Source organism: Taurulus bubalis (genome assembly GCF_910589615.1).
Source record: "Taurulus bubalis genome assembly, chromosome: 11".
NCBI classification, from domain to species: Eukaryota; Metazoa; Chordata; class Actinopteri; order Perciformes; family Cottidae; genus Taurulus; species Taurulus bubalis.
Genome location: NC_136599.1, coordinates 9,576,734 through 9,598,852, shown reverse-complemented (window position 1 = coordinate 9,598,852; position 22,119 = coordinate 9,576,734). Strand labels below are relative to the sequence as shown.

Below are 22,119 nucleotides of genomic sequence, written 5' to 3'. Positions count from 1 at the left end.
TGGGTGTTCCTAACCCTGCCTCCATCCGGCCGTCCATCCACTAGCAGCGCTCCTCCCGCCCCCTCCTGCCCTCTGCGCTGCGCTCATCGATGGGGGAGCGCATTTGAATAATGTGCGAGCGCTTGGACTGGAGCCAATCAGCTGTCAGAGGACCGTGATAAATCGCAATGCATTATTGATAATAATAATTACGTTGACATGCGCATTTCTACTTGAGGGGTTAATTTTCCCGAGCCGAAGAATTTGTTGAAGAAGGAGAGGAATATTGTTGGCAACTCTTTTGCTCCTGATGGTTGCACCATGTCGAGGCGCAAGCAAGCCAAACCGCAGCACATCAACTCCGACGAGCCCGAGTCGTCACAAAATGGTAAGTTTACACTAGACGTGAGCGTTTTGGCTCTTTCAAAAGAAAAATTATCGAGTAACTCCGCCATGGCATAACGCAAACTATCGACGTTTTATCCCAGAGTTGGGGTGGTGTAAGGGGGGTCAGACTTTTACATCGCTCCGCTCGCACTTTGACCTGTTGCTGTCCGTTTGGGTTGACCAGGAGCGAAACTTAACCACAGTCATGGCAGGCGACACCTTTTTTGGGGGGGACTATTTTCTTCTTTTTTACACTTTACGCGTTCACTTGGTTCACGAGACTGGTCAAACCATGAAGTTATCATTTAGCCTTTGTGTAAATTATGTGGTAGTTAACTAAATGACCAATTTCATTCTAAATCGATTATTTGTGGAGTAGGTTAGGTCTTTCGTGGGCAAAATCGAAGTCGGCGACTCCGTTTTAACTTCTTTTTTTTGGCTTCGTTGAAGCATATGTTGCTACCTTTTGATTTTAGGATACTTTGGAGGCTTCGTAGGAAGTTGTGTGGCATATAATGAGCCTGTACTGGCCAGGATGTCCGTTGTGTATTATTGTTCTCTCTTTTTTTATATATATATATATATATATATATATATATCATTATGATATCACTAACTGGGCTCACTTATCATGTAACAGCACTTTTAATCGGAGCAAATATTAATGCGCACTTTCAAATCTCTTAACGCGGATTTATTAAAGGGGTGGCCTGTTGCTACCGTTGCCATTGTCTGACCTCTTCTAAATTGAATGATTTAACATCTTTTAATGTCATGTTGCTTCATGTAATGTAACTACTTACACGTTTTGTTAATTCCCCTACTATTATTATGTGGCATTTTGTTTGCAAGCGCGCGTCAATATTGAGGTTTTAAACAAAGGTACATAAAAACTGAATGAAATGTGACTCTGGAGTAAGCTGAGCTAAAAGCAATAAATCCCCCAGTTTAATGCATGACTGTTTCCTTTCGTACATATGTGGAGAAGTGGGGGATGGCGCAATGGCCTTTTAGTGGAGACTGGGTGGGGGTGCGTTTTGGTGTTGCCATAAGCAAACTCCCGAAACTGCTGGCGTAGACCTCCCCTTTTATAATTAGGAGGCCTTGTTAAACCGGTGTTGCATTCTTTGCTCTTTTTCTTTTTTTTTTATGTCAACATCGTTGTTTAATGAACTATTACACATTTGGTGAACCACACAGGATCATGTATTGAATGTTTAGTCTGACCTCGTGTCATGTACCCCACCAAAGGTGATCTGTACAGGTCATGCGCAGTCAAGTGGTAAACTACAGCGTTGTCCCCTTGTTTAAAAAAATAAATAAATAACTTCATAATGGACAGCTTGTGATTTTATTGGAAAGAGTAGTAGTTAAATATTCCTCAGTTACACCTTGTGTGTGTTGTTCCTATCAAAGTTAATTGCATTATGTTATGAATGGCTGTACTCTAGAGAGGTGTGTGTGTGTGTGTGTGTGTGTGTGTGTGTGTGTGTGTGTGTGTGTGTGTGTGTGTGTGTGTGTGTGTGTGTGTGTGTGTGTGTGTGTGTGTGTGTGTGTGTGTGTGTGTGTGTGTGTGGCTGAACCATGGGTACTGTTTCCTCACAAATCAGAGTGTAATGCAGTTCACAACTTTTTTTTTTAATTTTTTTATTTTTTTGGTGACTCCGGCTTCAATACCTCCTGGTGAGCAATTAACAAGTCCAACAGTTTCCTTGGGCAAATGCAAACAGGTGGTCTACCCCCTTTCTCAGAGGCATTAGCATTTAACAATACACCCAGTTGTGAAATGGCCTCTTGGTTAGCAGACAAATTAAAATGCTGACTTGGAGCACTTATCAAGCTTTCACAGGCTGTGAAAATCCTTGAAGGTAATAAACATTAGATTGCCCCATTCATATACTTTTTTTTTTTTTTTTTCAGCGTATGTTTGCGTAAACTTACTTTTGTTATTTCCCTTTCTATTATATACAAATGTGGACATCAAAATGCAGTTTCTAGAAATTAATGCTGATTGTGGAACCTACATTTACATTTTATTTGGTGTTAGTTTGATTATTGGTTAAAAGTTTTGCCCCACACATAGCACTGGAAACGGATCAGATTTTTGGCAAGTATTTGGTGAAGTGTTTCAGAAACAGTAATGTAATGGCCATGTTGCTTTGTCTTTCTGGACATTGTTCTGGGTAATGTCAAAGGGAGGTGATTGCCCTCTGCTGGCCCTGGAGGCAAATTCAAAGTCCCTAATAGCACAGTGCAGTGACCTACAGGGAGTCGACAAAAGAAAAGGAACATCTCACAAGATAATCCAATGAATACAACACTAAATCCTAAAAATGCCACAGAATCAACTCTGTCACAATGGCAACAAACATAAAAAAAAAAAAAGTACAAATCTCGACAGATTATTAAACTTGTATTTTTATTGTTGGATAACTTGTTTTAATTTACTTTGATTGGTGAGATATTGCCATAACTATATGAAGTGCATTAATCTAAATCTTGTATTCTCTCTTTTTTTTTAAATTTTTTTTTTTTTTTTTTTAGGGATTCCTCCTGACGCTCAAACTAAGGAAACTGGAAATGCAGCAAAGAGATTCCGAGTCGACGAGACCAGGGTCTGCAACAAGTGTTGTGCCGAATTCTTTGATGAAGCAGAATTTCTTGAACATGAGAAAAAATGCACTAAAAGTCCGCAAGTCGTCATCATGAAAGATGGAGAGGGCAATGAAGTGCCTGAGGAATATTCTCAAGGCTCTCCCGAAGGCTACACCAGTGACCATGACGATAGCCAGTCCAGCAGCCATTCCCTATCAAATGTCAATACAGACCATCTGGAAAGAACGGAGGAGTCTAGCATGACTGCAGATGACTCGGGACAGCAGGATCAGACCGAAATGCCTGCGAGCCCTGAGATGACTTTCCGTCCCGCACTGAAAATGCAAAATTCAAATGTCACTCTTGAAACCATGGCCGACACAAAAGTGGCTGTCTCCCAACATTATTCAAATATTACATCGCTGACCTCATCACAAGAGCTCCTGCAGGCCATCCCAATTATCTTGGAACAGTTGGTGTTCCTCCAGCAACAGCAGCTACAGCAAATCCAGCTCACAGAACAGATCCGAATCCAAGTAGCCACAATGACTCCACAGGGTCTCCAGTCATCAGTAGGAGCAGCAATTGACCCTTTGAAAGCCCTTGGTGCACATCTCTCTCAACAGCTGTCTGCTGCAGCAGCTCTGATAGGAAAAAGGACCGGCACTCAGAGCCTTTCTATGGAGACCATGAAGCAAGGTAAACTACCTCTGCCCACTGGCATCCCTACATCGCTACCCAAAGGACTAGAATCTATAACTTCTAAAACAGACATTTTGAAGGGCATTCCAGATCTGGCTAGCCGCTTCCAAGCACAACTGCCACAGTCAGTAGGTGTCATGGGTTTCACTAACACCTTCAATGGTATCCAATCGGGGATCGAGTCCTCCAAAAAAGTGAAGCCGAAAATGCTGAGCCCCCCACCAGAACCAAAGACTGTTGACTCGTTATATAAGCACAAGTGTAAGTACTGCGGAAAGTCCTTTGGCAATGACAGTGCTCTCCAGATTCACTTGCGTTCTCACACCGGCGAGAGGCCCTTCAAGTGTAACATTTGCGGAAACCGCTTCACAACCAAAGGAAACCTCAAAGTGCATTTCCAGAGGCATAGAGACAAGTATCCTACCATTGGCATGAACCCACATCCTGTGCCAGAGCATCTTGACAATATCCCCACCAGCAGTGGAATTCCCTTTGGCATGTCTATGCCCATAGACGAGTCAAATATGACTGACGTCAAGCCTATGCTAGGTCATCCTGCTGCTGGCTTCCACCCGTCACCCACACCAGGATTCAAGACAACATCTGACAGCTTTGCAGAGGACCGGTTTTCTCAGCGACCCTCCCCACCAACAGGTGATGGCTCCCCATCCGTTTCCTCTCATGCGTTTGTCCAAGAGACGGGAGGAGATCCCAGTCAGAGGGATGCTAAAGAACTGTTTGGAGTACTGCATCATATGAATGGCAATGGCCTCATAGGAGAACAAAGCTCTGGAACTGCAAAACTTCAGCAGATGGTGGATGGCCTGGACAAGAGAACCAGTGACCCCAACGAGTGTGTAATCTGCCATAGAGTGCTCAGTTGCCAGAGCTCACTCAAAATGCATTACCGCACACACACCGGCGAGAGGCCCTACAAGTGCAAAATCTGTGGCCGCGCATTCTCCACCAAGGGTAACCTCAAGGCCCATTACGGAGTGCACAGGGCTAACACTCCCCTTAAAATGCAACACTCGTGTCCCATCTGCCAGAAGAAGTTCACCAACGCTGTGGTTCTGCAGCAGCACATCCGTATGCACATGGGTGGGCAGATCCCCAACACCCCGATAACAGAAAACGAGTTTGAAGCAGCAGATGCAATGGAGTCCTCTCTGTCGGAGGAGAAGTATATGGATATGAACGGTTTTGACGAAAGCTTGGAGGATGATGAGCCTGAGCTGAACTCCCAGAAGCCAAACGACACCTCAGATTCCCTCCCACCTGCCGCCTCTGAGGAACCACCACAGATGCATGCTGCGCCCGCCATTTTTTCCAGCCTTGACGTTTTGAAGAATCTCACCTCTGCTCTTGCACTGAAACGACAGAGTAGCACGGCTTCGGAAAGTGAAGGAACGTCCAAAGAATCCCCACCAGCTCCCAAAGAGCAGGAATATCAGACTGGTCGCAGTTCTGCCATTTCTGACTCTGCCACGTCGTTTCCCTCATTTCCCCCACTCAACAACAACAACACGAGTATTGGCAAGTCTCCTGAGTCTGCTGTTGATGACTTTGCCCGTAGTGTGTCTAAACTAGAATCTGATGGTGGTGCTCAAGGTGGCACAGAGTACAGCGGGGCCCTTGACCTCACAGCTTCCAGCAGCTTCACCGCCAAAGCGATCAAAGAAGAGCCTGGCATGCTATTCACAAATGGAGATTATGGTGAGTTTAATAGAACGAAGAATTTGAGTCATGCATTTATCTTGTTGGATTCTTTGCTCTAATTTTCCACCTCCTTATTCAAACAGTTTCCGGTAACATGACCTTCATGAGGATGCCATCAAGTCTGGCCAGCCTGGAGATGAAGCTTCCTCCTGAGAATCCCATGGGCCCCCATGGTTTGTTCAGCTCCCACATGCCTCAGGGAACAGCCTTGCCCTCTTCCATCTCCAGTGCGCCGCGACGATCATCCAAACAGCACGTGTGTCATGCATGTGGCAAGAACTTCTCCTCCGCCAGCGCCTTACAGATCCACGAGCGCACTCATACAGGGGAGAAGCCTTTTGCCTGCAATGTCTGCGGCAGAGCTTTCACCACCAAAGGAAATCTAAAGGTAAGTCATCTTTGTCTGACAAAAGTGTTGAATTGGCCATTTTCAAGCGTGTTCTTGGGAGTAATTTAATCTCAAGTGTTGTGGCGTGATAGTAAACAACCGTTTTGTCTTTAGGTGCATATCGGCACTCACATGTGGAACAACACGTCGCGCCGTGGCCAGCGTCTGTCCCTGGATAACCCCATGGCGTTGATGGCAATGAGCTCCGAGGCTAAGATGTTGCCAGAAATGATGCATGCCCCCAAAGAAATGGGTGCTCCACCAATGAACTTTGACCAGTCTCTGTGGAACCAGTATGCTTCTGCCTTTAGTGGGGGACTCGCCATGAAGACCAATGAAATTTCTGTCATCCAGGGTGGTGGCATCCCACTCCCTGGGAGTCCTGCTGGTGGGCCTCTGATTGGGTCCACTGGAGGCCTCATGAAGATGAATGGATCCCACTCTGGCTTGCCTGCCACCATGGCAGAAATGGAGAAGACCAGTTCTGACAGTGTGCCAAAATCACAGTTCCCACATTTCATGGAGGAGGGTAAAATTGCAGTTAACTAGGTTTTTCTATAGCCTTCGGTCAATTTACCACTTGAACTCAGTTTTTGAATGTCTCTTTTTGGATGAGGTACAATCAATATTCACGGAGAACCTTGTAGAATGTGCTTAGATGTGTGTTTTTATTTTATTTTTTTTATTTTTTTCCATGAACTTCATCGCAGCTCTCTCCCCTCTTGATTCTAAGTGTTATTTTTAGTTTAACTTTATAGAACTACTGTAGTTTTATCTAAATATATATGCGGGTATTTGTTTTTCTCTTTACTTTTGTTTTGCTGTCTATCCAGAAGTTTGAATGTATAACTTACTTGAAACTGCTTTAATTCAGACTGTCCCCTCGATACTTTTATTTTGAAGGATTTTGACTTTAATAGGAAGTTTCAGGGCATGGTTTTTTTTTTTTTTTAAGAACACCATGTCTCAATGTTCAGAAATGATGGTGTAGTTAACGTGTGTATCTAGAATGACTACTTTCCCTCCTTTTGTGTGCCATAGGTTTTATGACATTGTACATTTCTGTAGTGGTAAATGTCATTTGCGTGTCTCATTTTGAAGGGGGTTTTGATCAGACTGACTTATTCCAGTGTGTTCTCCGTTAACTCAAGGTGCAACAGTTCACTCGTCTGTTTTGGAGAATGCAGGTTACAACATAGGCTAAAATACAGTAGGTAATGACTCAGACCTTTTTGCCAAGTGCCTCAATTGAATTGTACAATGTTGCTGTTGTCTTTCACTGTGCCATACGGTTGTTATGATGGCTCTGTGTTGAACCGTATAACATTGTAGCTTTACATTGTATTTCATATCAGTTTAAAAAAAGTCAATTTCCCCCCCAAACATATTCCACTTGTAAATCTGCAGATTCAAACTTAGTTGGCTGAGAGCTGAAGGCTATTATATGCTTACTGATCTCATGCCTGCACTTTATTTCAGGTTTGAGTACGTTTACATATTATAGTTACATGTCACTGCTTTTATTGTGATGGCTGAACAGGGAAATGGCAAATCAGCAATTTTGTTAACTTTCCCCTTCCTGTCAGATTTTGTGTGACACAACCAATCGTCAGAACTTTTCTTTCTAGGTTATCGTATCAACTGTAGCATCATTTATTTATAATTCACAAAATGCTTGAGTTTAGGGGGTTCGTTCTACCTCGTTTAGCTTTTAGTTGTCCTCCTTGCCCCCTACACTCAACGCAATGCTCTGTACATTTTCCGATACATTCTTGAGTACACGATAAGATTTTCATTCTCAACCTGCTGAGTTGAACAGTAATGAATGTATCACTGGACACTTTACACAACTCAGAATGGTCAGAGTACTTTGTAGGCCCCTGCTGTACATTCCTTATCGATATGCATTTGCCAAGTTGTGCCTTTTCTTTAGCAAACCATGTCAAAACTGCTTTAAAGTTGTTCTCTCCAATTCAAGTGATGTTGAGCCAATTTGGCCTGTTTACAATGTAAATGTTTTTGTTCTTCAAATGTTTCCTACACCTAAAATATTTTCTGATTTTGAAAAATAAAATCAGGGTGACTTTTTCAATATTTTTCCTGTCATTACTTCCCCACTAAAGTTATTGTTGCCAAACTGATTTGAGCTGAGACCCAATGAGGAAATGTGTCTCTAACCGCATACGGGCTGAAAACTTATTTGACAGTGCCACGGCAAGATTTCATGTACATTTTATCCCTAATTTACATAAATTCACCTTCAGATGACTCAAGTATTATTTGCTTTTCTTCTGACTGACCAGTAGACATTAATCCCTGCCGTTTTGCATCCTCCATGAACGAAGATTTGCATCCACAACTGAATCCTGCCTCCAATCCTGTCCACATTCCATTTTAGGTCAATTATACAGTGGTCTTTACAATCTTGACATGATACAATAATGCTTAAAGAAAGGTCTTTACGGTGCACTCAAATTAGTAGTGGTGTACAGTCAGTAATCAGTAACCCCTGAACTCCAAAATGTCCGCTTGTCCATTCACAAAATAAAGAACAGTAGACCTGGAAACAGAGACTAAAATGAGTTAAACCCCAAGGTTTTATATATAAAACATGGCACAGGCTAGAAACACTGAAATGCTAATGCAACTGTTTTCATTGTTGTAGCTCCTCTAATCAAGATAATAACAAGGACTTATTCTACATTACACACTGAAGACAAAGTTGTGGCATGGATTATACAAATGGTACGTTAGTACTACTATAGCGTACACCTGCTCATCTCTCCTCTTTCCATTTCCTTTAATACGTTTTTACACCTGTTTTTAGAAGCTTGTGTGAATCTGTGGAGATGTTCTTTTGGCCCCGACAATGATTTAGATCTATAAGAGTCATATCTGTGCATTCTGATTAAATTATTTACTTTTCCTTGTATTATCGCTCAAATGCATGAAAAGAACAAAATATTACAATATAATGCATTCCAACACAACAACATAAACTACAGCCGAACACAAATAACTGCTGTACCGGATTGCATTCCACAGTTTTTCTGCCAGTGATGGAAAAAGTACTCAGATCCTTGACTTGTAGAATCAGAATCAGAACGAAAATCAGCTTTATTGGCCATGTATGTTTACACTTACATGGAATTTGCCTCCGGTTTCACTTAGCTCTTATTGTACATATATACATACATATATACAATAAACAGGATAAATAGGTTACCTTAATATACTCTGCTACAAATACATATCGTCCATTAAGACATACAAGTTTAAAAATATAAAAGTTTTACCAGTACCTTCTGTATTAGAGATACAGAGATTGTAATTCAAAGCATTACATTTTAGTAGTAGATTATAATATTGATGTCTTCAAATTACATTAATTATTAAAATGATCATAGCATGCATGTTTGAATGTATTAATGTGAAGACTATATTCACTGCTCTTATTTGACATGTTTTATTTACTAGAGCTGCATTGATGCAAAATCATAACAAATGTGTTAACATGGCAATAAAGTATTGCATTGAAATATAGGCAACATTTCAATGTCACTGGTTGTAAGTGCAGCTATACGAATTAATGCATAAACAGAGTGTATGCTGCCGAATATAAGATATACACAGACATGGTCTTCCCTCTCTCATTTACCTGCTAATTCATTTTGCAGAACAAGTTGTAATCATGTCATTTTTATTAGTACATAGCTTTGTACAAGTCAAACCTGAGCAGATCTAATCAGCCACAAATGCTGAAGACACCATATCTTTAATTTATGATTCCTAATCTATATGCTGTAGATTATGTGGAATCAACGTGACTTGTAGCTGTAGTTAAATACATGTAGAGCAATATAGAAATGTAGAAGTGTAAAGTGGCAGGAAATGTTGGCTAAATGTAAATACTCAATTACCTACAAAACTGTAGTACTTTAGTAAATGTAGCCTACCACTGCTCAATCATATCCCCCCAAAACAGCAATACGAGAGGCACGTTGATAGGTATTCATATCACGAGGAATAATGTAAACTACACTCTAATTTGATGACGGCCTAATTTTAGGAATAAATGTATTGCTCAAAATACCAAATGATGATACTATCAAACCAGTGAATCCTGCTGAGATAAGCGTGCTGGGTCCCGGCGGCCAGCTGAATCGTCCCGTGTGAGTGACAGCTGGGAAGCCTCCGCCCAGAACCGCGACAGCCAGGCGCGCTGCCTACCGCCTCCACCCGCTACCAGGAGCCGCGATGACGGACAATATCCCCCTACAACCCGTGAGGCGGCCGAAAAGACAAGACAGTAAACACAGAAATGGGTAAGGGCGTTACACCGCACATGGGACGGGAATATCAAGCCATTTGTTGACGAATTGTGTCGTTGGCTGCTGCTCTCAGAGTAGCCGTTACATTGTTTACAAGAGCGCGTCGACATTGTCTCTATAACTAGCTTAGCGGTGGCGGGTTTCATGGCGGGGTGGGGATATCAGGGAGGGCAAAAAGAAACAGCGGCTAACAGACACAAACACGTTACTTATACATGATGTGACAATTCACAGCAGCTTTACAACAGCTAACTAACGTTAGCAGTAGCTCCAGGAGACACCCTTGTTCCGGGGTGCAGCCGGAGCAAGTGCAATTGACGCCCATGTCAATATTTGTTCGGCATACCCGGCGCTCGTCTGCCAGAGAGCAGGAATAAAACGCTGCCATGAGCTGGAATGTGTGCTAAATTCACATGCTGACCCAATTGTGCTTTTGCGGTGTTATTTTAACCAGCACATGAAGGGGCAGGCCTCATAGGTGATGATGATGATGATGGAGACAGACATACAGGGCAGAGTTAGGTGCTTGACAGGCAGCCAATAGTCTGGTCAGGCTATCACGATGACGTCACTTCCTGTAATAATACACAGCATGTAAAGACAAAAGATTTTCAAAAATGTCCGGTCAATAATGCAGACATATTGGCCTGTAGCTAGCAGCTGGATGTACATTATTTTCTGTATTTTGCAGTATAATTTATAGTCGAGCCCGATGCAACCAATTCACCTGTTCATCCTGACATGGTATAAGTGCACTCTATTGCCAGTCTAGGTACAAATAATGCTGTCTAATGCAATAAATCATAGCCTCATAGAGGTTAATGTTCAGTTTACACCAATGAGGGTATTATAGACTATACAAGAAGGAGGGTATGCTATATTAAAGAAACGCATCTCTTTGTAATGCCCCAAAAATGCATCCTCAAAATTTTACCTAAAGCTGAATCAACACCTTTTTGTTTTAACAAAAACAAAACATTATAATTTTAGTAGCATTTATTGCTGTTGCATTGAATGCATTAGTTTTTGCCTTATCTGGGTACCCAATAAACTGGCATCTGAGTGTACCTATAGACTCTAATGAACATACACTGGTCTCTTTCAGCTGAAAAAAATTAGCGATATTAGAGTGAAGTGGTCATTTTTACATCATTATTTTCATTAAAAAAATTGATTGATTTTGAAGTCTGTAGAATATGAGGTAAAGTCCAGGACAACTCCAGGACAATTGCAGTAGGCCATATTGTGATTATACAAACAAATTATAATAATTGTGCAGCCTTTAGGCTCACCTTCTCTGTGAGAGACTTCTGAGGTCCAAAAAGAGCAACATGACTCAATCACTTTATTATTCTTGTTAGTTGTATTCTCCAACATATACGATAGTCATAAAACGTTTTTATTCTTAATGCCCTTTGTCTGAAAGTAATCATTTTGTGTTCATCAAATAGATGCTTGATATTTGTCACACCTATATTTTTTAATAGGACGTTTTTTTACTTGGAAGGTAGTTCAGTTATTAATCACGAGGTCACTGGGCTCCTAGTTTATTGATATGGAATGCTTTGTTTGGGTAGAGCGATGGGAGTGGCCACCCTTTTTCGAATTAAGTTAATATTTATCTTGGAAAGCATAATCTCTCCTGACTCCCATGATCATGGCCCTTAAGCTCAGCCTTGTCAGTTCTGTGGGTTTGTAGCTGCAATAAGCAACACATTAACAAAGAGCTGTGAGAGGAAATCCATTACAAATTGAGCCGTCACCTCGACAGCTTCGAACTACAGAATCTGCATACATCTGAATTATTTTGTCACTTTTTTTCACGTCTGTTTCTCTGCATGTCTGCTATTGAACCAAATGGTGAGATTGAATGTGCGGTGTCTTAACCTTCGCCATCTCTTCCTCTCAGGTGCTGCCCGTGGTCGAGATGCTGTGGCATGGGTGACTTCCGACCCCGCACCGTGTGGCTCGGCCACCCAGAAAAGAGGGAGCAGAGATACCCAAGGAATGTCATTAACAACCAGAAGTACAACTTTTTCACCTTCCTGCCTGCGGTTAGTGTCAGTCAAAGGTCACTCCTCCACCCCCCCTCTCCATTTAACCCCCCAAAACCACCCCCACCTCTCTCATCCTGCCTCTGATTCACTATCAGACACATTTTCCCATTAAGACGATCATAATCTGAGGAATCTAGTCATCTTGTATCACCCACTTTACTTGCAACAGTGGGTGGTCATTGTTGTGTTTGACTCATTTGAAATGGCCATCACCATCGAGCTGATCTGACGGTTATTTTCCAGATTAATTGATTACTAATGTTGTCTTTAAATTGTCAGGAAAATAACGAAAGATGCCATTAGAACCTTTTGGAGCCCAAGGTAGTGTCAATAAATCAATTGTGTGGTCTGACCAACAGTTAAAAAAACGAAAGATATTAAGAAATAGTTCATAATAATGTAAAACAGAGATTTTTTTTTATCAATTTTTGAAAGTTAACTTTGATCAATTTATCAAAGTTTGTCATAGGAATGTACCAATCTGATATGTTGGGGAGGCTTCACTTCACATGCTGAGAGTATAAGGAGGTCAGAAGTAATTAATAAATGGTGGAATGACTCATGTTAAAATGAAGCTCTTTCGGTGATGATAAGAGAAGCATGACTTGTCACATTTGGACGAACAGTCAACAACATGGCCTCATAGCACCAAACCACATTCATATTCTTAGAAGAACATGGCAGGGCCAGATGTGACACTGGTTGGCGATTCCTTAAATTGGCAGCAGTTACTAAGCTCTGTGTTCCCCAGCCTGATTTACATATGCATTTGTTTTTCTGACATTAGTTGTCTTAAGATCTTATGACTTTTTTTGTGTATGAAGTCAGACATTGAAAGTAGCTCAGATTTGTTTGGAGAGCCAAAGACAAGAGCAGAGCCTTTTTTGCATTGCAAATTGCGATGCTTTTTATTTACGTTGGTTCATGTCAAGAAGTTCTTCTCACCAGAACAATATGGTCGTCTGTATGTTTCTATTAGTACATGTTTCATGTTCTCTACTTTCCACTTTCCAGTTTGGGAAGTGATGCACAGTAGCGAGACACGTTTCCCCTGCTAGTAATCTTGCACACCGGTGGTAATGAAATAGGGCAAAGTTGAAGCATGATTTATTTTAAGAATGACACGAGCAGAGGAAAGCTGCTAAATGTCTTTGGATATTGTTTCATGTCTTTTAGGTTGTTTATAAGGCCAACCAGGACAATGATTGTGGAAAACATTGGAATTCTATATTCAATTTTTGTGTTGATATTAAGAAAATTGTTTGATTAAGGCTGCAACTAAAGATTATTTGCATTATTTGTTATAGCTTATAATTCAGAATGAGGCTATGATCCTCACTTTTCTTTCATAGAAGATTTATAACCTGAAAATATTTACATTTGAGAAGCGGCAACATGTGAATTTGGGATTATTTTTACACACACACACACACACACACACACACACACACACACACACACACACACACACACACACACACACACACACACACACACACACACACACACACAACTTTTCTTCTCGAAGCTACTAAAACATGACTATAATAAGGCAAATGGAGACCAATGGTGTCCAATGCATTTTCTGTCAAAATCCATCATGGCCTCTCGGTACATGTCAGATACACTTACATGCACAATAACTATCCTGCAAATATTTCACTCTGTGCTCTTTTTCTTTTATGTTCACAGGTGCTGTTCAATCAGTTCAAGTACTTCTTCAACTTATACTTTTTGCTTTTGGCCTGCTCTCAATTTATCAAGGAGCTACGCTTGGGTGCGCTCTACACCTACTGGGTCCCCCTGGTATGTGGCATTTCACTAACTGTTAATTGTTTTGGTCAATCATCTCCTTTTAGCAGACTTTATTAGGGCTCAGTGCATCTTTGGCATGTCTTTTTTTTAATGGAAATGTTCTGTTATTTCTCACAAACACAGTTGTCACAGCACTCACTTATATCAAGTTGGTTTGTTGTTCTTTACGTTGAAGAATGTTTTTATTCTGACATTTCACTCTACAGGGTCTCGTTATGGCTATTACCATCATGAGAGAGGCCGTTGAAGAAATAAGATGCTACATTCGAGACAAAGAGATGAACTCTCAGATTTACAGCAAGCTTTCAACAAGAGGTAAGGATTGGTGGCTTTGAGAAACAACTTGGGTTATGTTTTGGTTGTGTTGATATCTAATCCACGGTGCTTATTTCTTAGCATCAGCGTCTATTAACTGTAGGAGGTTGGTCCTATTAAAACTTATTGGGGCTTGGGGAGATGGTGGGTAATTCAAAGCAGAGATGTAAAAGTGTACATAAGAGGCCTTGGTATAAAGTGCTACCAGCAATAAAAAGCAGGAGACCTCTTGTGGTTTCCATCACTTTTCCCCTTTGATGTGGCAGCTTGTTTTACCCATAAACACAATGACTGGTTGCCTCCATGATAGCGGCCCCCGTGCATATCTTGTGGTTCATAGAAACTTTATGGTGTCAGAACTGTATGTGTTGTTTTCTAACAAAGGAAGAACGTAATTGAAGTTATTTTGTTTGTTCATTGATTAATAATTGTATCCATAAACTGTAGAAATAAAAATAGAAATAGCTCATTTTAATTTCCTGCTGCTCAAGGAGATTTAAGCAATATTCAGTTTACTGGACATACAAGGGCTACACAATAACAGCCAAAATGATTTAATCATACTTTAAAAAAATCAATATGGAGGTCATTATTTGTTATCACAATTATCATTTTAGGGCCCAAATATGTTTATTGGAGTTTTACAATAAACAGAGTACTTGAGAGACTTGCCCTTATTCACAGTGTATCTCCAAGCTGTCCCAAAACTTTTTACCCAAAATTAAATCAACAGAGCACTGCTTTCATTTTCATGTTATGTTTACATTCCTGCTAATTAACAAATAGTTGCTTCAAAATAAGACTTAAAATAAGGTTATTCTTCAACTGAATTGAGTGCATTTCAGTTTTGCCCGTAAAAGATCCAGTATATTGGGGTCTATTCTTCTACTTTGGTCGGCAACATTGAGGGAAGTTTTTCCCCAGGCTGCCGCTGTAGCACCAGGCCAGTCCCCAAAAGTCAAGCCAACACATTTTGTGGCTGGCTATAAGTTTAGGAAGCACTTTAATTGATAAAAAGTGATGAATCAATTTATTAAAATATTTGCAGCCTAGTCTTCTATTAATCGACTAATCAGTTAAACAAATGAACTGTTGCAGCTCTGGTCACATACAACAAACGTACTTGAGCACTTTCTTGTATTAATGAAAGCGTCCTCTTTTATTTTAGATAATGTGTTGTCACATTTTGTTTCCTAATGGTGTTGCATGTTACTTGCTGCTGTGTAATCTGTAAAATGTTAAGAGCACTAATCTGAAGTCCCTTGAAGCCTACTGCATAGCAATATTAATGTGCTTTAATGTCTTACATATGCAAAGCCCAGAGGTCAAGGCAGAGGTCAAGGTTCAGCGATCTCTTCCAAACAATTTTGCCTGTTCGTTCCAAATGGAATGAGAGAAAAGGCTCAACTCCCCCAGCATTCTTTCAAATCTGCAAGGAAAATTACTTTCCCAAATTCACTAAGGTGACTGGTGAGGCATGCAGAGCAACAGTTTATTAATTCAAAGAAGACATTTGTGTGTTTAGGTCACTCAATGTCATTAAATAAAACACAGGAGAACTTTATGTGTTTTTAGACATGCTCTAGATAGTATTAGAATGGTCAGCCAATATGTATTGAAGATTTTAACTCCATGGTTTTTAGCATAATCTGAAATCCATCAAAAAATGTACAAAGTTACTGAACTCTAAATTAACTTTCGACTTTGTTCCGTGTATTTCAGGCACAGTGAAGGTGAAAAGCAGCGGTATTCAAGTTGGAGATCTTATAATCGTGGAGAAGGTTTGTTAAAGATTGTTTCGTCCACATCTGTGAATAGTTTTGCTTTTCAGGACTGTCAAGTCACCATTTATGACAGAGAATAATGAGGGGGTTGTTAATCTTCTCTGCTCCACTGGTGACTGAGGTGAAAGGAGTTAGTAAAGATTTTGTAATCTTGTGATCAATGCTGAGCCTCAGCCTGTCAAAGTCAATGCATGCACAGCACACGTGAACCTAATATGCCTTTCATTAGAGCGCACACACAAATTAAATTAACTACTAGTTATTGATAAAATCGTCTTCATCTTGAAATCCCAATTATGCTTTTTTTTAGTTGTTTAAAACATCTAAGTTAGTTTAAGTTTTCAGGCGAATCTGTGGCTCTTCTCGTGGACACAGTGGATTCTCTGAGGTCTTCGTACATGAAACATGAGAAGTGGGTCCTGTCTTCAGTTTCCAACTAAGGGCTTCCTTCTGAATCACTCATTTCAAAGCAGCTGAAGGAAAGGTCACACATGTTGTCCTACAAGTTTCACTAATATGACTCAGTGATTCAGAGTTATGTGATTTACAACTGAGAAACTCATCAGCAGTGGGGAAACCAGTAGCTGACAAAGAAAGGGTTAGGATTTCTAAATGAACCTGCATTTGAAGACTCATACGAAACATATTTGTTAGACGATTGTCTACTTAGCAATAATCCATGCGTGGTTCAGTTTTTGGGAAGCTGTCCAGATGAATTGAATGGAGAATTTGTCTTGTGTCTTGCAGCGACCAGGTCAGACAGAGTGTAAAACCTGGTCAGGGTCCTGTTCAGGCCACGACTGGATGATTTGCTGGAGGGCTTATTATTTTTGACTGACTGGCTGTTGGTAATGTGGCACATGAAAAGCCAAAAGTCTTACTTTTCTACAGTTAAAGAGCAGAAGAGGGAGGAGGAAAAGTGCAGGCTCAGGAAGTGATGTTGAAGTGATGTTTTTCTTTCTGCCTTTCTTTGTAGAACCAGCGTGTTCCTGCTGACATGATCTTTTTAAGGACCTCTGAAAGAAATGGTAAACATCTGCTGGTCATTCATCCAGATCTCCACAACAGGCTGGCGGCCCGGCTGGCTGGCTGGGGAAATGACTTGTTTAAAAAGGCGCTGAGGTGCAGGGATTAGCCCTGAGCCAGGACAGGAAGTCCTACAATGTCTAAATTGTAATTAGGTCCAGTACTAAACTATCACTCAAAGTGCAGAGGTGGAGAGTTACTACTCCATGTAATGGTGAGATGGGCATCGTAGACAAAACCTTGTTCTCGCTTCACCTTGGATGAATCATTTTGTCTTTCAAATGAGAAGATAAGGAAAAGGAAATCAAGGACACAACAAAATCGAATGCAAAGAAAACACAGGAGACATGAGTGGAGGAAGCCTCATCTGAATAATCAAATATGGATTAGGACCAGATTTGTCGGTGATAACACAAACTTGGCCAATGCAATGCGTTTATTTGCACATATACAAAATCCACACAAGTCCATTCAAAATAACAACCTCCAAGGCACAGCACATCAAAACGTACATCACAGGGACACATTGTTTTCTTTTTCTGCTTCCAGAAACCCAAATGTGACTCTGCCAGTGAAGCTAGTTGCATCTTGTTTTTTTTGTTACGTCTTCCTGTTGAAGGAAGAAAAACAACAGCTTTGTTTTACTGGAAATAGTTCTTGGTTATCTCTCTTCCATGTGGAGGCCATTAGGTCAATTATGAAGAGCCTATAGGCCAGGATTTGTAGTTTAGGGCAGGATGACGCATGCAAGCCAGTGGGGGTAGGGGGGCTTTGTTTGGTGGATGCCTTCACTTTTGTCCCAGCAGTAAAATGAAGCTCAGTACCATTCACACAAGTTGCTACAATTCATTTGTGACTCCATGCTAAATTGTTTGATCGCTCTTTTTCATGTATTTATTCAACCCCGCAACTTGGAAACGTATAGTAGTATAGTATAGTATAGTATAACGTGTATTAGAACAAATAAAATCAGAAAGCATCAACCGGGACAGTAGCTTTCAGTATCTATTGAAATATAAATGTTTTGATTTGTTCAAACAATTCAAGATTGTGACATATACCCTCTTTAACTAAAAGCCAATCTATGGTTGCCCCCTAGGGGTGAATGTGTTAGTATCTGGCATCATTGGCAGCTCTTGTCCTCTCCTTCCCAGGCTCCTGCTTCCTGCGTACTGACCAGCTGGATGGAGAGACGGACTGGAAACTACGCCTCCCAGTGGCCTGCACACAGAGACTGCCAACTGCTGCCGTGAGTCATAAAATAAAGATGCAGAGGCAGTCGGGAGAAAATTGCATGTTGCAACACTGTCTTTATGCCATCGCTGTGCCTTGTAATAACTGATAAATACCTGTAATTGCACATATTGACGATGGGCTCAAAGACAAGTCATGAGGACAGAGTGGTCATTTGACTAGAGTGCAGGGTGGCTCGGACATCAGAGAATGACTAAAAGGTCAAAGGTTCACCTCAGCCCATATTTGCTAGTTCTTCAGTGTTGGACCAGTTTAGGGGTTTTAAAGGCAAATACTCACGCAGATTCTTTTCTATTTCAAAGTATCACTAAGTCAATAAGTTGTAACAATGTTCAGTATGATACAGTTAAATGCAATATTATAAAAATAAAGATAGTGCTATTTTATTTATTTTGTGATTTATTATTTCAACCTAAATTGCAGGACATTGCTGTTATTTGATTTGCAATAAAAGGCTTGTTTTGGCAAGCTGATATATATTGGTCCGAAGCCAAAACAAGTCCATTGACAGAAAATATATTAACAACTGTTTAGAAAATCTAATATTTGTTTATAGGTCAAAGTGCCCCCAAAAAATCCGACTTGATTCTCTTGATTCAAATGGAAACATTTGCTGGTTTTCTTAATCCTGAGTATCTGTGAGTTTAGACTAAATGAGACGATGGACATTTTTGCTCTGGAAAATTGTGAAAGGCATTTTTAACTATTTTCTCTGAGCTTCTGGTCAAAGTATATCTTTTTTGGGAGAAAACAACATGTGTAAACAGACTGATTTGTAAAAAATCAAATAAGTGACATATTTGTCAAGCAAATATAACACAGATTCATGTTTTGAAGGTCTCAAACTGACTACTGTCTAAATGCAGCCTTGAGAAAAGGTTTCCAATGTAATATGCAAAACCATAGAGCAAACACTGCATAAACTGTAAAGGACTGTGTAGGATTAAATGGATCTGGTCTCCATTATGGGACATATTATCGGAGCTAGTTGCATAATGTTTCATAAGCATGTAAGACAAAGCTGTGCTTGTTCAAATGGCTTTCAATATTCAATCACTTTGTCCCATCCTAAACCGTGTTTTTGATTTCCCACAGGACCTTCTACAAATAAGATCATATGTGTACGCGGAAGAACCAAACATCGATATCCATAACTTTATTGGAACTTTCACCAGGGTGAGTGCTTGCGTAACTATTCAGTTGAACCCGAAGCCCCTTTTATGTTCATCTGATGGCAATGTACCATGTTGGTCTTATGTCTGAATAAGTGTCTGAGTCATTTTTACATAAGTCACAGAGCCAACTTTGCTCTGTCGGACTGCGATAAAGTAGATTAAGCCTTGTACTAGCACACGAGTCATTAATTAAGGCTTAAATGGCAAAAAGTGATGCATCTTGTGTGAGAGACAAACCAAACATTTGTTAGCTAACAGATAGATGGAGCCAGTAATGTTTCGAAAACTTCTTTAACAAATGTAGCAATTATTTGACCAGTTTCTGTCTCCCCTCATCATTGTGAATATGTGTGGTCTTAATTGTAACAGGAGGACGGAGACCCTCCAGTCAACGAGAGTCTGAGCATTGAGAACACTCTGTGGGCCAGCACCGTTGTCGCCTCTGGTAAATACCTGACTGGTCGCGCAGCTCTGTCGATAACGCAGCTCAAACCCAGGAAGTAACCCAGACAGTCTTTTAGCCTCTAGCACAAAAAGCTGCCCTTAAGCATTGATTAGTTCACAACTGTTGATCTGTAGACTTGTCCAACCAACACACACCATTATTTTTAAATAGCTCTGGGGCAGCTACCCAAAATGGTAAGGAAAGTGTGCTTCTATAAGAGACATTAACCCACGTGGACACATGTTATCCATTAAGCAATTGAAAATCTGCATCCTGTATTCATTGATCATTTGAAAAAGTATATTCTTGTCAAGAGTATGGGTCTGGGAAACATCTCCTTGACATACTGTGTGTTTTATGTTGTTCTTTTTATTATATTGACCTGAGGCAGGTTTTTTCAGGTCTTTTTCTCTCTCTCACTCCAGGGACAGTGGTGGGGGTTGTGATTTACACAGGCAAGGAGCTGCGCAGTGTTATGAACACCTCCAACCCAAGACACAAGGTACAGTAGTGTGAATCAGATCCTGAAGACGGAGGATTCTTATGAATTCATCCTTAATTGATTAATTGTGCAATTTATTCAACTTTTTTTATTTACTTAGACCTACATATTGCACACACCATTTGTTTTCACATCAATTTGACTCCTAATCTTTGCCTCTGTTGCTCATGATAGGTGGGTTTGTTTGACTTGGAGGTGAACTGTTTGACTAAGATCCTGTTTGGGGCTCTTGTGGTGGTGTCACTGGTCATGGTGGCCCTCCAGCACTTCGTTGGCCGTTGGTACCTCCAGATTTTGCGCTTCCTGCTGCTCTTCTCCAACATCGTGCCGATTAGGTGCGACTTAAGCTTCTCTACTTCAAAGTCATCTGCAGTGTTGCTTTGTATTCACATGTGAGGAGTTAAATCCTGTATTGTTTTTATTTGATGCAGTTTGCGTGTCAATCTGGATATGGGAAAGATGGTTTTCAGTTGGATGATTAAGAGAGACTCCAAGATCCCTGGGACGATGGTGAGGTCAAGCACCATACCTGAACAGCTCGGACGCATCTCCTACCTGCTGACTGACAAAACAGGTTAGACGGCAGGATATGGCAGCGAAAAGCAACATACTTTATATAAAAATAGCCTTGTTTGTGGCCAAAAGAATCACTGAGGCCAGCCTGTGGAGTACTGAAATGAGGAGTTATAGTGCTGTGGATTTGCCAAGGAAGTATCCAGTGGGACAGAGTTAAGTCGTTTCCTTCCCTTGGGGGGTTTGCTCTGTGGTGGGGTTTTTGCTCCCGGAGACCTGCTACTTATTGGACCATTAAATCATGAAAAAGCCCCAAAGTCTCTCATCCATACACACCTTAAGAGCACAACACCTCCACCAGTGCACTTCCTCAGGCTCGAGGTGTTACACGTCAGATTTATAGCCCTCATGCCCAATAAACTGATCAGGCTTTTTCCCCATCCAGAGCGCGATAAGGCTGGTGCGGTCTGCAGTTCAGGCCAATGTACGTGCAAGACCCCTGAGGTCTTTTTGATATACTAGCGGAAAATGCTTTTAAAGTGAGTGTGAGGATACAGAGGTTGTGTATAGTGTTGAAGGTGAAGGCTGCTGACTTCCTTACAATCACCATATGTGACATGCAAACTCTTTTAAGCAACTGATTACCGTTTGTAAATCCAGGCGCATAAACTATGTGGAAATACTTTGCAGATATTGACACTTGTGATGTTTTGAAAATGAAACCAAAATGTTTTGTCCCGTCGATCATTCTGCAGAAGTATGACATGTTGCACAAGATGTCAAAACTCTTTCAATTGTAATTATTTTTTTAAGGGATTTCCACTTCTTTGAATGTCTGTAATTTAACCTTTTACCAGGAACTCTTACTCAAAATGAAATGGTGTTCAGGCGCCTCCATCTTGGAACTGTGGCATATGGGATGGACTCAATGGATGAAGTCCAGAGCCTTGTGTTCAGCGCCTACACGCAGGTAAAAAGAAAGAAAAATAACATGCACAAGTAATGGCAGTGCTCTGGGTCTGTCAAAGAGAAGCAATGCCATTTAGAAAACAAAATATTAAAATTCCTAAATCATGGCAAAGGGTAACACAAACAGACATGAGCATTGTTTTAAGAAACATATCAGTTTGTG

General features: G+C 40.8%; 2 protein-coding genes across 2 annotated transcripts in view; both read left to right on the top strand.

Moving 5' to 3' along the window:
• Positions 1-300: 300 nt before the first annotated feature.
• sall4 (spalt-like transcription factor 4) lies at positions 301-6,319 on the top strand (the record flags this gene model as incomplete). The annotated part of the gene is made up of 4 exons (XM_079226335.1): positions 301-367; positions 2,911-5,379; positions 5,466-5,770; positions 5,885-6,319. The coding sequence occupies 4 exons, from the start codon at positions 301-303 to the stop codon at positions 6,317-6,319; spliced, it is 3,276 nt and encodes a 1,091-aa protein (XP_079082461.1).
• A 3,708-nt stretch (positions 6,320-10,027) lies between these two features.
• The window catches only part of atp9a (ATPase phospholipid transporting 9A), a gene marked incomplete at its 5' end in the record, with an annotated part of 28,470 nt that continues 16,378 nt past the window's right edge, over positions 10,028-22,119 (top strand). The window contains 13 exons of the mRNA XM_079226787.1: positions 10,028-10,095; positions 12,011-12,155; positions 13,851-13,964; positions 14,180-14,288; positions 16,011-16,069; positions 17,049-17,100; positions 18,253-18,347; positions 19,448-19,528; positions 19,897-19,972; positions 20,398-20,474; positions 20,649-20,809; positions 20,906-21,048; positions 21,845-21,957. Coding sequence (XP_079082913.1) covers positions 10,028-10,095; positions 12,011-12,155; positions 13,851-13,964; positions 14,180-14,288; positions 16,011-16,069; positions 17,049-17,100; positions 18,253-18,347; positions 19,448-19,528; positions 19,897-19,972; positions 20,398-20,474; positions 20,649-20,809; positions 20,906-21,048; positions 21,845-21,957 — 1,293 coding nt within the window. The remainder of the gene's footprint in view (positions 10,096-12,010; positions 12,156-13,850; positions 13,965-14,179; positions 14,289-16,010; positions 16,070-17,048; positions 17,101-18,252; positions 18,348-19,447; positions 19,529-19,896; positions 19,973-20,397; positions 20,475-20,648; positions 20,810-20,905; positions 21,049-21,844; positions 21,958-22,119) is intronic.